The 16,467-nt window shown below is 39.6% G+C and overlaps 2 protein-coding genes across 10 annotated transcripts in view; both read right to left on the bottom strand.

Moving 5' to 3' along the window:
• Nucleotides 1-16,467, bottom strand: part of LOC122682154 (ninein-like protein) — a 705,741-nt gene that overhangs the window by 549,294 nt on the left and 139,980 nt on the right. The gene's annotated exons all lie outside the window — the stretch shown is intronic.
• LOC122682155 (putative ankyrin repeat domain-containing protein 19) overlaps nucleotides 1-16,467 on the bottom strand; it is a 66,975-nt gene that overhangs the window by 33,002 nt on the left and 17,506 nt on the right. The window contains exons 9-12 of one of the 2 annotated variants that reach the window (XM_043884962.1): nucleotides 14,385-14,445; nucleotides 14,097-14,295; nucleotides 2,864-2,960; nucleotides 215-243 (exon numbers count right to left, since the gene is read on the bottom strand). In XM_043884962.1, coding sequence (XP_043740897.1) covers nucleotides 14,117-14,295; nucleotides 14,385-14,445 — 240 coding nt within the window. In that variant the 3' untranslated portion in view covers nucleotides 215-243; nucleotides 2,864-2,960; nucleotides 14,097-14,116. Of the gene's footprint in view, nucleotides 244-2,863; nucleotides 2,961-14,096; nucleotides 14,296-14,384; nucleotides 14,446-16,467 lie in introns of those variants that run through there. The other variant, XM_043884963.1, reaches the window with a different exon arrangement.

Here is a 16,467-nt window from a genome sequence, read left to right as displayed (position 1 = left end):
TTCAGTGTCCCTCTTTCTAGAGTTAACTGTGTACTGCAAAATTTACCTGAACTGGATGTCTGTAAATCCTTCATTCTGACTGTTTGATTAGGAACAGAATCTTTCATTCTGACTGTTGGCTGAATGGGGTTTGGAGACAAGTTGATTACTAAATAACGTACATATGCAACAATCCACAGTTCAAAATTCAAGATAAAATCATAAACGTTTCTACCTTCACGTTAGGGTATTTCCCAGGAGAATCTAAAAGGAAAAAGGGACACAGAGTCAATCACATGTAAACATGAAAGCCAACTGTACATCCATGCAGACTTAGTACCGAGCAGGATCTTCACGCTCTGCCTTGGCAATGAATACATTCAGCTCTAGTGTCTTCTTTTTAGGGGGATTTAGGGACACTGGTAAGACAGGCATATGAATCCACTAAAGATAGTGAAGAAGAAATAGGGACACAGGTTCACCAAAACGTGCAGTTAAGATTTCAAAAGTAACATTACGTTTTCAATGGCTTTATAAAACATTAACGTGCACATAGACCAATGGGAACATGCTGACTGATGAGGAGAAAATGGATCTTAAGCAGAGGAGCAAGTCATGAACCAAGAAGATAAACGTGAAAGCTGATGGTACAATGAAAGAGCATATCTTGAATGCGACACGGCAGTTATCATTTACACTATTATGTGATAAGTATTTATCATGTTCTTCAATCTGTCCAGTCTTTTAACAAGTGCACAGCTGGGATGACAGTTCACCAGAATGTATAATTCATTTCTCATCAAAGACAGAGTAATGAACTGATTAGCCTGCATATACATTTGTAGAAAAATGGCTCATAAAAATATTCATTTTTTTCCCCATATCCATGTGGGCTATGCCTACATGTCTTGGCTCCTCTAGTTTAGCCATCTCAGTTTCTCGATCCACTCATGCAAGATGGTATATAAGACACATCTAGGAAATAATGTATAATAAATTCTCAATATTGAAATACAATTATCAAAAAAGAAATCATACATTTAGTTGCCACAGAATTATTAGAAATTAAAAATCTTGCATGTTTCAAAATCAGTGTAGTATTTATTAAAAGTATTTCTAGCATTTAGGGAACAAATCCTTTTAATCTGTTTGGCTTCAAAATTTAGTTTGGTTTGGTACATCATGCTAATGCTTCAAAGAATTTCTATGAAACAACTTTCAAAGAATCAGCTATCTTTATATAAAAAAAAAGTCAATGCTTCCTTTTTCAAATTAATCTAATTTGAATAACAAATACCAGCACAACATATATCTTTGATGCCTAAGAGTTACTCGGAGGGGCTGCGGTTTCCCCCACTTCTAGCACCCCCTCCCACCTCCAGGATTCTCTGGAGCAATAATGATCTTATCTCTTTTCAGGGTAAATACACTGAAGTCATCTAGAAGGAGTTCTCTCAAGTGTCCTCATCAACTCCAAACTCACCTCCCTAAGGCCTTCCTTTCCTCCCTTTGTCCTTTCACTAGAGTTTCTCCTCTCTAAATGGTAATCTCTGGATCTGTAGACTTAAATGTTCCCCCTTGGCATCCTTTCTATGGATCATCCCTACCATTTCTTTCTCCCTCTTTGCTTAGCAATGATATCTTCCACCTATAACTGCTACTTCAACATTTTGCTGAAACACGCTTAAAAACAGAGTTTGCTTAAAAACTCTGGCTACAAACACGCTCAGAAAGAAAGACAAGATAATGCTTTCCCTTGATCCTGTTATGTCCTGCACTATCCAATGCTCTTCTTCCAGACTGCTCTAAACCCAAGGCTACACCCTTGCTACTCGGACAGCTTGTTAGAAACGCAGATTCTCAGACCTCCTGCTCAGCATGTGCACTTCACACATGGTCCTCAAGCGACTAATTAACATTTGAGAAACTCTGGTCTACACGGGAGTCTGCTTCTATATGATTTCAACTTAATTCATTCTCCTGAAAGCTCAGCCTCTGTTTCTTCATGTGAACACAATCCCCCAAACTGAAATGGCATTAGAAGTTGGAAACCTTCCAGTGGACTCTCTAGGAGGCTGTGGTTTCCTTGGTCTCCCCATCACACCCCCTGCTCTCTCCTCCTTTCTAGTTCTCTTGTTTTGTCCCATGTGACACCATCCTAGAAAGCAGCGACATTTCATTAGACATCAATTTGCACACATTTACAGCTGAGCACCTATGCCCGCGCTCCTCCACAAAGGACAAAACACAGCTCTGCATGCCTAGGGACCTCAGTTCTGAATGTCTTCCTAATAACAAGTAAAACAGGAAGAGGGGAGAACTTTGCTGTTGTTCTCTGACAAGTTTTGGTGCCGGAAGCTCACTTCAAATTCATCGTCCATGTCAAATACTCTCCCTTTATCTAAAGACCTTCATTACTTATTGCTCCCTTCCCGCACAGACCTGTGCTTCCTTTCTTCATGTCCTCCCTGTACCCTCTGTCTCTCTCATCCTTCATTCCCTCTTGCCTCTTCTTTCTTGACCTTCCTTAGCTTGTGGAGTATCTTGAAACAGAACTCATAATTTGTTTTTGGTCATGTGTCACTTGGAATCTTAATTTCCTGAGCAGGGATCGAAACTGCACCCCCTGCATTGGAGTGTCTCCGGACTCTTAAACATTGGACCGCGAGATAAGTCTAAGAACTAATAATTTAGCTCCTTAAACTGGATTCTCAATGTAATCTGTGGTAGACACCTGATAAGATACATAATTGCCCTCCTTTTCTCATCTTTTTTCTCATTACCCATCTGATAGGTGATTTTCTTTGCCTAGTAGAATGTATCAGCATTCCCATTTTCAATCAATGTTCTGTCAAATGATTTTTCAGTAAAATACAGTTCTTACCTTCTACTTGTCCATTTAATGTCTTTTTTCCTCTTTGACCAGAAGCTCCAGGTAAATGATCCACATACTTCTGTGGCAGGCTCTCAGAGATACTCTGCTAGAATGAATGATAACAATGAGCTGCAGGAAGAGTTCCTAATCCCTTCTGAAGAAAGTACCCTACTTTTAACCCGGTTAACAGGTTTTGCCAAGATCCCACAGTTGCTATGTGACAGAACCAGGATGCTGAATCCTAACACGGTGCTGCATCACCAAGCACTGGCTGCCACATCTAAGAGATCAGGCCCTTCTTATCTCCTTCCATAGCTGCCACCTTCAAACAGGGCAACGTTACTTTATGTTGCTTCAAGTACAGCTGCCATAAAGGTACTCTGCACGTGCTACTTAAGCTAGCCAAAATGGTTTGTGCTTACTAAAACATCACTAAAGCTAACTGCTGTTATTACAGCCCCACATATTTATTACTATTCCTCATGCTTTTGCTTCTCTTCAAATGTTCCTTGCAGATCAACCTGACAATCCAAATGTAGTAATACATTCAAGGTTCAAGCACTACCTTGTCAACATCGATGTGGTAAAAAAAAAAAAAAAAAACACAATCGAAATGAAAATCAAAACTACAATGAGATACCACCTGACACCAGTCAGAATGGCCATCATCCAAAAGTCTACAAACAATGAATGCTGGAGAGGGTGTGGGGGAAAGAGAACCCTCCTGCATGGCTGGTGGGAAGGTAAATTGATACAACCACTATGGAAGATGATATGAAGATTCCTGAAGAAACTAGGAATAAAACCACCACATGACCCAGCAATTCCACTTCTAGGAATATACCCTGAGGAAACCAAAATGGAAAAAGACACATGCACCCGAAGTTCATTGCAGCGCTATTTATGATAGCTAGAACATGGAAGCAACCTAGATGGCCATTGACAGATGAATGGATGAAGATGTGGTGGTACATATATACAAAGGAACATTACTCAGCTGTAAAAAGGAACACATCTGAGTCAGTTCTAATGAGGTGGATGAACCTAGAGCCTAGTATACATAGTGAAGTAAGTCAGAAAGAGAAATATAAATATCATATACTACAGCATTTATGTATGGAATCTAGAAAGATGGTACTGACGAATTTATTTGCAGGGCAGCAATGGAGAAACAGACATAGAGAACAGACTTATAGACATGGGGGAAGGGGAAGAGGGAGAGGGTGAGATGGATGGAAAGAGTAACATGGAAACTTACAATTCCATATGTAAACTAGATAGCCAATGGGAATTTGCTCTATCACTCGGGGAACTCAAAGAAGGGCTCTGCAACAATCTAGACGGATGGGATGGAGAGGGAGATTGGAGGGGGTTTTGGGAGGGAGGGGACATGGGTGTACCTCTGGCTGATTCTTGTTGATGTCTGACAGGAAACAACAAAATTCTGGAAAGCAATTATCCTTCAATTAAGAATAAATGAATTTATTTCTTAGAAATAATATGGGGGGGGGGTCCTAAGATGGCAGAGGGATAGGATGGGGAGACCACTTTCTCCCCTACAAATTCATCAAAAGAATATTTGAACACTGAGCAAATTCCACAAACAACATCTGAATACTGGCAGAGGACATCAGGCACCCAGAAAGCCAGCCCATTGTCTTCAAAAGGAGGTAGGACAAAATATAAAAGATAAACAGAGAGCCAAAAGAGGTAGGGACAGAGATCCATCCCAGGAAGGGAGTCTTAAAAAGGAGAAGTTTCCAAACAGCAGGAAACACTCTCACTGGCGGGTTGTGTGGAGTTTTGGAATCTCTGAGGGCAACATAACCAGGAAGAAAAATAAATAAATAAATAAAATCCACAGATTACATGCCTAACTGCAACTCCCAGTGCCCGCACCTGCCACCAGCAAGTGAGGGCTGAACAGGGAGGCTCCGGCTGCACTGCTTAGGGTAAGGACTGGGCCTGAATGCCGTGAGGGGAATCTGAGGGAACTAACATGAGATAGCAACGCAAACTGTGGGATAGCCAGAGAGAGAGAGAGAAAAAGAGAGAGAGAGAGAGAACTATCCTGTGAAAAGCCCTAACGTAAGGCACTGCCAGGCCCGCTCACAGAACAAAGGACTGAGCGAATACCAGAAGAGAGCTAGCCGGCTGTGTATCAGCCCATCCCCTGCCTGAGACAGGGAGGCAGGAGGGGGGCAGCCACAGCTGGAAAGGGGTAAACTCGGCCCCAGAGAGGCATCCTCTACCAAACTGCAAGCAGGCACCCAGTCGCTAACCAAAACTTCTTGGGATTCAGGATGGTTGACTTCCGCCTGGAAGATCACATCCAGAGATCAGTTCCCCAGAAGAGACACACGGCACACCTGAGACAGGCGTGCCCGCTGACACCCAGGAAACCAAGCGGCTGGGATCCAGGAGGTGGTAAGATGCAGTCCCCACCTGGGGAGACTGCGCTCCCCAAGCACCTGGTCGCCTGAGCTGCTCGGACCTGGGAAGGGCCCAAAACGCAGGCCCAACCCAGTCTGCACCTTTGTGGAGTATCCGAGAAGAACCTGAACCTGAGTGGCTTAGACCTGGGAAGTGCACGCAACCCAGGCCTGCCTCAGATAGTTCCCTGGCAGAGAATCCTAGAGCCTGAGAAGTGCAGACTGGGAAAGCGCACGCGCCATGAGCGGAGACAAACCCAGTGCGGCCGAGACACTGTGCGCACTCCCCACACACGCCGGTGATGTTTGTTCGCAGTGTTCCTCCGTGCCCACAGCAGGACTGAACAGGTGAGCCTAAATAAGTGACCACCTTCACCCCCTTGTGTCAGGATGGAAATTAGACACTGAAGAGACCAGCAAACAGAAGAAGCTAAAATAAACGGAACCTCTTTGGAAGTGACAGGTGCAACAGATGAAAACCCTGGAGTTAGCAGCGACTACATTGGAAGGGGCCTATAGATCTTGAAAAGTATAAGCTGGATCAAGGAACTATCTGAAACTGAACTGACCCCACACTGCCCACAACAGCTCAAGAGAAATTCCTAGATAAATTTTTACTAGTATCATTTTTTAAATATTTAAAAAAATTTTTTATTTTTAAGTCCTCTGTTACTCTGTTACAGTCTTTGTAGACCGGGTTCTGGGGACTGGATTCAACGAGAAGAAGATTGCAGGGGACCCAAGTCTCAAGTGAACCAAGGGTGCTTTATTTGCAGAAAAGCATGTTTATATATCTTCACACAAGGCAGCTTTAGGCAGTAAAGAAAACTGAGCAAAAACAAAGCCAAGCAAATAACAATCTTCAAAGGGCCAAATAGCATTCCATATCCTGAGTAAGAGGAGCATAACTGAATAGATTACATTTAAGTAAGGTCACTGAAGGGAGTCGCTGAACGGAATCCAAGCAGGTGCCCTTTCTCATGATCTCAGTCCCGAGAACTGCATGCAGCTCTGCTCGTTCCTGTTTTACAGGAACTGATAAGGAATAGAGAATCCTTGAGAAATGACACCCAAAAGAAAAGAATAACATCTTGGATCCCTTAAAGCTGAACGTCCCGTGACATTACTCCTTTAATTTTCCTTTTTGTAACCTACTGTTACCTTGCAAAAAAAAAAAAAAAAAAAAAAGACCCTATTTTTAAAGCAAACTTCATATGTATATTTTATAATTATTGTGACTTTGCTTTGTTTTCTTAATATTGTATTTTTGAGAGTCTAACCTCTACTCTACATTTTTAATCTCTGCTTTTTGGTATTTGTTATCAATTTTGCACCTTTAAGAACCCAATCTTCAGTACCCATTTTTACTTGGGAGTGTGATTACTGGCTTGATTGCTCTCTCCCCCTTTTGACTCTCCCTTGTCTCCACCAGGCCACCTCTATCTCCTCCCTCACCCTTGTTTTCTGTACCCAACTCTGTGAATCTCTCTGTGTGTTCTGGGCTGCGGAGAACACTTAGGGAACTGATTAGTGGCTGGATCTGTCTCTCTCCTTTTGATTCTCCCTTTTCTCCTCCTGGTCACCTCTGTCTCCTTCCTCCCTCTTCTCTTCTCTGTGTAACTCCGTGAACCTCTCCGAGGGGTCCAGACTATGGAGAGCACATAGGGAATTGATTACTGACTAGCTTGTTCTCTCCCTTTTTGATGCCCCCTCTTCTCCTCCTGGTCACCTCTATCTCCCTCCTCCCTCTTCTCGTCTCTATGTAACTCTGTGTACCTCTCTGGGTGTCCCTCACTGTGGAGAAGCTTTTCATCATTAGCCTAGATGTTTTATCATTGGTGCTGTATACATGGAGAAGTCTTGATGCTACTGTAAGAGTGAGACTGAAAACCAGAGGCAGGAGGCTGAATTCCAAAACCTGAGAACACCAGAGAACTCCTGATTCCTGGGAACATTAATCGATAAGAGCTCATCCAAAAGCCTCCATACCTACACTGAAGCCAAGCACCACCCAAGAGCCAATAGGTTCCAGAGCAAGACAAACCACACAAATTCTCCAGCAACACAGGAACATAGCCCTGAGCATCAATATACAGGCTGCCCAAAGTCACACCAAACCCATGCACATCTCAAAAACTCACTACTGGACACTTCAAGGCACTCCAGAGAGAAGAAATCCAGCTCCACCCACCAGAACACTGATGCAAGTTTCCCTAACCAGGAAACCTTGACAAGCCAATCGTCCAACCCCACCCACAGTGAGGAACCTCCACAATAAAGAGGAACCACAAACTGCCAAAATACTGAAAGGCCACTCCAAACACAGCAATCTAAACAAGATGAAAAAGCAGAGAAATACTCAGCAGGTAAAGGAATATGATAAATGCCCACCAAACCAAACAAAAGAGGAGGAGATAGGGAGTCTACCTGAAAAAGAATTCAAAATAATGATAGTAAAAATGATCCAAAATCTTGAAAACAAAATGGAGTTACAGATAAATAGCCTGGAGACAAGGATTGAGAACATGCAAGAAATGTTTAACAAGGACCTAGAAGAAATAAAAAAGAGTCAATAAATAATGAATAATGCAGTAAATGAGATAACAAACACTCTGGAGGGAACCAACGGTAGAATAGCGGAGGCAGAAGGTAGGATAAGTGAGGTGGAAGATAGAATGGTAGAAATAAATGAAGCAGACAGGAAAAAAGAAAAAGGAACTAAAACAAATGAGGACAACCTCAGAGACCTCTGGGATAATGCTAAATGCCCCAACATTTGAATCAGAGGAGTCACAGAAGAAGAAGATAAAAACAAAGGCCATAAGAAAATACTTGAGGTGATAATAGTTGAAAACTTTGCTAAAATGGGGACGGAAATAGTCATATCCAAGTCCAGGAAACCCAGAGATTCCCAAACAGGATAAACCCAAGGCAAAACATCCCAAGACACATATTAATCAAATTAACTATGATTAAACACAAAGAACAAATATTAAAAGCAGCAAGGGAAAAACAACAAATAACACACAAGAGGATTCCCATAAGGATAACAGCTGATCTTTCAATAGAAACTCTTCAGGCCAGAAGGGAATGGCAGGACATACTTAAAGTGATGAAAGAGAAAAACCTACAACCCAGATTACTGAACCCAGCAAGGATCTCATTCAAATATGAAGGAGAAATCAAAAGCTTCACAGACAAGCAAAAGCTGAGAGAATTCAGCACCACCAAACCAGCTCTTCAACAAATGCTAAAGGATCTTCTCTAGACAGGAAACACAGAAAGGGTGTATAAACTCGAACCCAAAACAACAAAGTAAATGGCAATGGGATCATACTTATCAATAATTACCTTAAATGTAAATGGGTTGAATGCCCCAACCAAAAGACAAAGACTGGCTGAATGGGTACAAAAACAAGACCCCTATGTATGTTGTCTACAGAAGACCCACCTCAAAACAAGGGACACATATAGACCGAAAGTGAAGGGCTGGAAAAAGATATTCCATGCAAATAGAGACCAAAAAAAAAAAAGCAGTAGCAGCAATACTTATCTCAGATAAAATAGACTTTCAGATAAAGGCTGTGAAAGAGTCAAAGAAGGAAACTCCATAATGACCAACAGATCAACCCGAGAAGATATAACAATTATAAATATATATGCACTAACATAGGAGCACTGCAATATGTAAGGCAAACGCTAACAGGTATAAAAGGGGAAATTAACAATAACACAGTAATAGTGGGAGACTTTAATACCCCACTCACACCTATGGATAAATCAGCTAAACAGAAAATTAACAAGGAAACACAAACTTTAAATGATACAATGGACCAGTTAGACCTAATTGCTATCTATAGGACATTTCACCCCAAAAGAATGAATTTCATCTTTTTCTCAAGTGCACATGGAACCTTCTCCAGGATAGAGCACATCCTGGGCCATAAATCTAGACTTGGTAAATTTAAAAAAATTGAAATCTTTCCAAGCATCTTTTCTGACCACAATGCAGTAAGATTAGATGTCAATTACAGGAGAAAAACTATTAAATATTCCAACATATGGAGGCTGAACAACACGTTTCTGAATAACCAACAAATCACAGAAGAAATCAAAAAATGCATAGAAATGAATGAGAATGAAAACAAAACAACCCAAAACCTATGGGACACTGTAAAAGCAGTGCTAAGGGGAAGGCTCATAGCAATACAGGCTTACCTCAAGAAACAAGATAAAAGTCAAATAAATAACCTAACTCTACACATAAAGCAACTAGAAAAGGAAGAAATGAAGAACCCCAGGGTTAGTAGAAGGAAAGAAATCTTAAAAATTAGGGCAGAAAGAAATGCAAAAGAAACAAGAGACCATAGCAAAAATAAACAAAGCTAAAAGCTGGTTCTTTGAGAAGATAAATTGACAAACCATTAGCCAGACTCATCAAGAAACAAAGGGAGAAACATCAAACCAACAAAATTAGAAATGAAAATGGAAAAATCACAACAGACAACACAGAAATACAAAGGATCATAAGAGACTACTATCAGCAACTATATGCCAATAAAACGGGCAAGTTGGAAGGAATGGACAAATCCTTAAAAAAGTATAACTTTCCAAAACTGAACCTGGAAGAAATGGAAAATCTCAACAGACCCATCACAAGCACGGAAATCGAAACTGTAATCAGAAATCTTCCAGCAGACAAAAGCCCAACACCAAACGGCGTCACAGCTGAATTCGACCAAAGATTTAGAGAACAACTAACACCTATCCTACTCAAACTCTTCCAGAAATTTGCAGAGGAAGGTAAACTTCCAAACTCATTCTATGAGGCCACCATTACCCTAATACCAAAACCAGACAAAGATGCCAACAAAAAAGAAAACTACAGGTCAATATCACTGATGAACATAGATGCAAAAATCCTTAACAACAGTCTAGCAAACAGAATCCAATAGCATATTAAAAAGATCACACATCATGACGAAATGGGTTTTATCCCAGGGATGCAAGGATTCTTCAATAGCCGCAAATCAATCAATGTAATACAATGTAATACAATTAACAGATTGAAAGATAAAAATCATATGATTATCTCAATAGATGCAGAGAAAGCCTTCAACAAAATTCAACATCCATTTATGATCAAAACTCTCCAGAAAGCAGGAACAGAAGGAACATACCACAAAATAATAAAAGCTTCATATGACAAACCCACAGCAAACATTATCCTCAATGGTGAAAACTTGAAAGCATTTCCCCTAAAGTCAGGGACAAGACATGGGTGCCCACTCTCACCACTACTATTCAACATAGTTTTGGAAGTTTTGGCCACAGCAATCAGAGCAGAAAAAGAAATAATAGGAATCCAGATTGGAAAGGAAGACGTAAAACTCTTGCCATTTGCAGATGACATGATCCTCTACATAGAAAACCCTAAAGACTCCACCAGAAAATTACTAGAGCTAATAATGAATATAGTAAAGTTACAGGATATAAAATTAGCACATAGAAATCCCTTATATTCCTATACATGAACAATGAGAAAACAGAAAGAGAAATTAAGGAAACAATTCCATTCACCATTGCAACAAAAAGAATAAAATACTTAGGAATATATCTACCTAAAGAAACAAAAGACCTATATATAGAAAACTATAAAAACACTGTTGAAAGAAATCAAAGAGGACACAAATAGATGGAGAAATATACCATGTTCATGGATTGGAAGAATCAATGTAGTGAAAATGAGTATATTATCCAAAGACATCTATAGATTCAATGCAATTGCTATCAAGCTACCAACGGTATTTCTCACAGAACTAGAACAAATAATATCAGAATTTGTATGGAAATACAAAAAAACCTCGAATAACAAAGTAATCTTGAGAAAGAAGAATGGAACTGGAGGAATCAACCTGCCTGACTTCAGGCTATACTACAAAGCTATAGTCATCAAGACAGTATGGTACTGGCACAAAGACAGAAATATAGATCAATGGAACAAAATAGAAAGCCAGAGATAAGTCCATGCACCTATGGACACCTAATCGATAACGAAGGAGGCAAGAATATAGGAGAAAAGACAATCTCTTTAACAAGTGGTGCTGGGAAAACTGGTCAACCACTTGTAAAAGAATGAAACTAGAACACTTTCTAACACCATACACAAAAATAAACTCAAAATGGATTAAAGATCTAAATGTAAGACCAGAAACTATAAAACTCCTAGAGGAGAACATAGGCAAAACACTCTCCAACATAAATCACAGCAAGATCCTCTATGACCAACCTCCCAGAATATTGGAAATGAAAGCAAAAATAAACAAATGGGACATAATGAAACTTAAAAGCTGTTGAACAACAAAGGAAACTACAAGCAAGGTGAAAAGACAGCCTTCAGAATGGGAGAAAATAATAGCAAATGAAGCAACTGACAAAGAATTAATCTCAAAAATATACAAGCAGCTCCTACAGCTCAATTCCAGAAAAATAAATGACTCCATCAAAAAATGGGCCAAGGAACTAAACAGACATTTCTCCAAAGAAGACATACAGATGACTAACAAACACATGAAAAGATGCTCAACATCACTCATTATCAGAAAAATGCAAATCAAAACCACCATGAGGTACGATCTCAGGACATTCAGAATGGCTGCTATCCTAGAGTCTACAAACAATAAATGCTGGAGAGGGTATGCAGAAAATGGAACCCTCTTACATTGTTGGTGGGAATGCAAGCTTGTACAGCCACTATGGAGAACAGTGTGGAGATTCCTTTAAAAATTGGAAACAGAACTGCCATATGACCCAGCAATCCCACTGCTGGGCATACACACCGAGGAAACCAGAACTGAAAGAGACACGTGTACCCCAATGTTCATCACAGCACTGTTTATAATAGCCAGGACATGGAAACAACCTGGATGTCCATCAGCAGACAAATGGATAAGAAAGCTGTGGTACATATACACAATGGAATATTACCCAGCCATTAAAAAGAATACATTTGAGTCAGCTCTAATGAGGTGGATGAAACTGGAGCCTATTATACAGAGTGAAGTAAGCCAGAAAGAAAAACACCAGTACAGTATACTATCACACATATATGGAATTTAGAAAGATAGTAATGATAACTCTATATGCGAGACAGAAAAAGAGACACAGATGTAAAGAATAGTCTTTTGGACTCTATGGGAGAAGGCGAGGGTGGGATGATTTGAGAGAATAGCACTGAAACATGTATATTATCATATGTGAAACAGATCGCCAGTCCAGGTTCGATGCATGAGACAGGGTGCAAACAGCTGGTGTACTGGGATGACCCAGAGGGATGGGATGGGGAGGGAGGTGGGAGAGGAGTTCAGGTTGGGCAACACATGTACAAGCATGGCTGATTCATGTCGATGTATGTCAAAATCACAATATTGTAAAGTAATTAGCCTCCAATTAACATAAAAAAAACATGGAATGTACATGTTGCTAGAAATATTTTTACAAGAAAAAATATCTTCCACAGATAATTTTAAAAACTCTGGTGGTAATTTTTCTTTGCTTATGGTTTTATAATAACAAGTAGTCTATATAAGAAAAAAGCATAAATGGTGATTTCATTCATTTAATGTATGTAATTACTCATTATTTGCTGACATTCAGAAAAAAAAAAAATCAGAATCTCTCCAGAGGAAAAAATATACTTCTACATTTCTTCTTTCAGACTGTTGCAGCTAAAAATTTTATAATTTAATGAAGAGAGATTAAGAATCTCATTTATAAAATTATAAATCAGAATTTTAGTAAAAAGAATAGACAAAATGCTTGTTTATTTCCTCTATTTTCAGAAAGATCTAAAACACCCACCAAGATTATAGCAAACAGTAAGAAAAATCAGATAAGTACATTAAGTATTTAGCATCGGACACGACTGAGTGACTGGACTGAACTGAAGTTAGAAACCACAAGAAACAGAAGGGCCAAAAATTCTTAATTCATAATAGGTCTCCAAAAACAGGGCTCATCTTGAATTGTCTCTAAATGAAAGTTTTGCTAGGTTAAATAGAAGACATCGCTTCGTTAATTTCAAAGTGATAAATTTTTTAAAAAGAGAAATCACTTCAAATTTACATGAACTTTCAGAGGGAACTATATTCAAAAAACATATATACATATACAAGTATAAACAAATCACCTTGCTGTACACCTGAAACTTACACGGTATTTTAAACGGACTACACTTCAACTGAAGGAAAACACAAGAACCACCACCACCGTCGAAAACAAACACCAAAAAAAAATAAGGAACACATTTTCTTTCAGTTCTTCATAAAAATAAGCTATGTGTCATTCAAAGAGTATGAGCATCCTTTTTTCACGACCTCACTTTCTCTTCTTGAGCTGAATTTGAAATAATTTCTTGCATATTTATAATATACAGTTCCTGGTCAGACTTACTCCCACTATTTCTGCTGTGTTTGTATAATAATCTGTCTCATCTTCACCCTCATTCCATCTTATATTCATCTTGTCCTTCTTAAAGGAATTCTTCCCCTTCATCCTCCTCCCCATCTTCATATTCATCTAGTTATTTTTCCTCAGTGCTTTGTAATTCTTTTCTTTCATAACAGGATACTTAGTATGCCAATATTTATAAATCTGAATCAGGCACATGTATGGCTCTTATTATCACACCATTTTGTATCGTGACTTTCAGGGCTTCTATTCCTGTGGTGGGATCCCTTTTGTTATCATAAGGACCAGGGGAATGGTATGTGAACAAGTCCAGGGAAAGAAGAACAAACAGAACAACTTACCTTTGTACGACCAAGGCCTGCTACAGACTTGAGAAGTTTTGCAACAGGCTGAGATGATGGGAAGGCAGGCTGACAGATGCCCTCAAACCAGGGTGATGGTTTGCAAAATGTTTCAACCACATCTTCAATGTTGCTATCAGAATTATTGTCCTCAGAGAAAGTTGTACTCTCTGTCTCCAAATGCCACATTTTGCTTCTACTACAGTGAAAACAGGAGAGAGGACATGAGAACATGTGTCATTTCAAATCGGGGAATAACATCAGGAGGACAGTCTTCAAATAAATTACTGTTTCTCTTGGATTGCTGAGAAGCCTTCATTAGCTTCGTTATGTTTGATTTCAAGACATGCTGTAGAAGAAAATAAGAGCTTGAAGACTATAACAAGTATTAACCTCAATAGAAGAATTATAACCTCCCCCATTCCTCTATGACCCAACACAAAGAACACAGGCTCTGGAGTCATTCAGATGTGGATTCAAATCCCAGTTCTGCCACTGCCTGACCTGCTCCTGGGGAAAGGATTATGACAGATGACATCAGAAGCCCCGGATGTTTCTCTCCTTACACCCACTAGATTACTTTCTCTACCAAAATGTTCTAGAGTAATAATTTATCCCCGGGAGTTTAGAGCACTACTGAAAAGCTAAGACATTTAAATTAATTGCTATATTTTGAAATTTGCTTCCATGATTAATATATACATGGATTATCACTTGGGAAGGGAAATATGAAGGTTTAGCTTTCAACAGAACCTATCTAGATGGGCTAGAACAGAAAAACAGGATGAGCTACTTCTATTCTGTTTGTCAAACAGCCAGAGACAAATGAAACAGGGAAAAAAATTCAGCTGCTTCTGTGAAACAGGGAAAAATCAAGGTTAAACCCATAGGGCAATGATCATGAATGAAAGCCACAAACACTCTAAATAGAAAGCCATAAGCAAACATGTTCACAATAGAGGCAGAGATGGACTGAAAGAATAGACACTGAAGAAACATATTCTGCAAGGAAAAATTAGGTTAACAGTAAATATTAAAAAGAAAAATTTAAAAAGGTAGAGAAGGAAGAAGAAAGGAAAAAGTGACACATTTCTAGTCAAGAACAAACATGATGGAAAAAAAACAAGTATAATAAGGTATGTGGAGAAACACATATATTTAGAATTTATATACAATAGGTCAGTAATATATCAGTATTCCTAAAGATATACTATCAGCAAAGCCTCTGTTTCATATGATTATATTAATATATTTTTATGCATCTACACTGTTCTTCAAATTTTATGAAAATATCAACATCAGTTCAGTTCAGGTCAGCTGCTCAGTTGTGTGTGACTCCTTGTGATCCCATGGACTGCAGCACACCGGGCTTCCCTGTCCATCACCAACTCCCAGAAGTTTTACAAACTCTTGCCCATTGAATCGGTGATGCCATCAAACCATCTCATCCTCTGTCGCCCCCTTCTCCTCCCGCCTTCAAACTTTCCCAAAATCGGTATTTTCCAATGAGTCAGTTCTTCGCATCAGATGGACAAACTATTGGAGTTTCAGCTTCAGAATAAGTCCTTTCAATGAATATTCAGGGCTGATTTCCTTTAGGATGGACTGATTGGATCTCCTTGCAGTCCAAGGGACTCTCAAGAGTCTTCTCCAACACCATAGTTCAAAAGCATCAATTCTTCAGTGCTCAGTCTGCTTTATAGTCAAACTCTCACATCCATACATGACTACTAGAAAAACCATAGCTTAGACTAGACAGAACTTTACTGGCAAAGTCATGTCCCTGCTTTTCAATATGCTGTCTAGGTTGGTCATAGCTTTTCATCCAAGGAGCAAGCATCTTTTAATTTCATGGCTACAGTCACCACCTGCAGTGATTTTGAAGCCCAAAAAAAGAAGTCTGTCACTGTGTCCATTGTTTCCCCATCTCTTTGCCATGAAGTGATGGGACCGGATGCCATGATCTTAGTTTTCTGAATGTTGAGTTGTGAGTCAACTTTTTCACTTTCCTCTTTCACTTTCATCAAGAGGCTCTTTAGTTCTTCAATTTCTGCCATCATGGTGGTGTCATCTGCGTATCTGAGGTTATTGATATTTTCTAGCTATCTTGATTCCAGCCTGTGCTTCATCCAGCCTGGCATTTCACATGATGTACTCTGCATATAAGTTAAATAAGCAGGGTGACAATTTACATCCTTGATGTACTACTGTCCTGATTTGGAACCAGTCTATTCCATATCCAGTTCTAACTGTTCCTTCTTGTCCTGTATACAGATTTCTCAGGAGGCAGGTCAGGTGGTCTGGTATTCCCATCTCTTGAAGAATTTTCTACACTTTGTTGCGATCCACAGAGGCAAATGGTTTAGCACAG

This window comes from Cervus elaphus, chromosome 23, assembly GCF_910594005.1.
Source record: "Cervus elaphus chromosome 23, mCerEla1.1, whole genome shotgun sequence".
NCBI classification, from domain to species: domain Eukaryota; kingdom Metazoa; phylum Chordata; class Mammalia; order Artiodactyla; family Cervidae; genus Cervus; species Cervus elaphus.
Note: the sequence above shows the minus strand (reverse complement) of the source record. Positions and strands in the feature narration are given on the sequence as shown.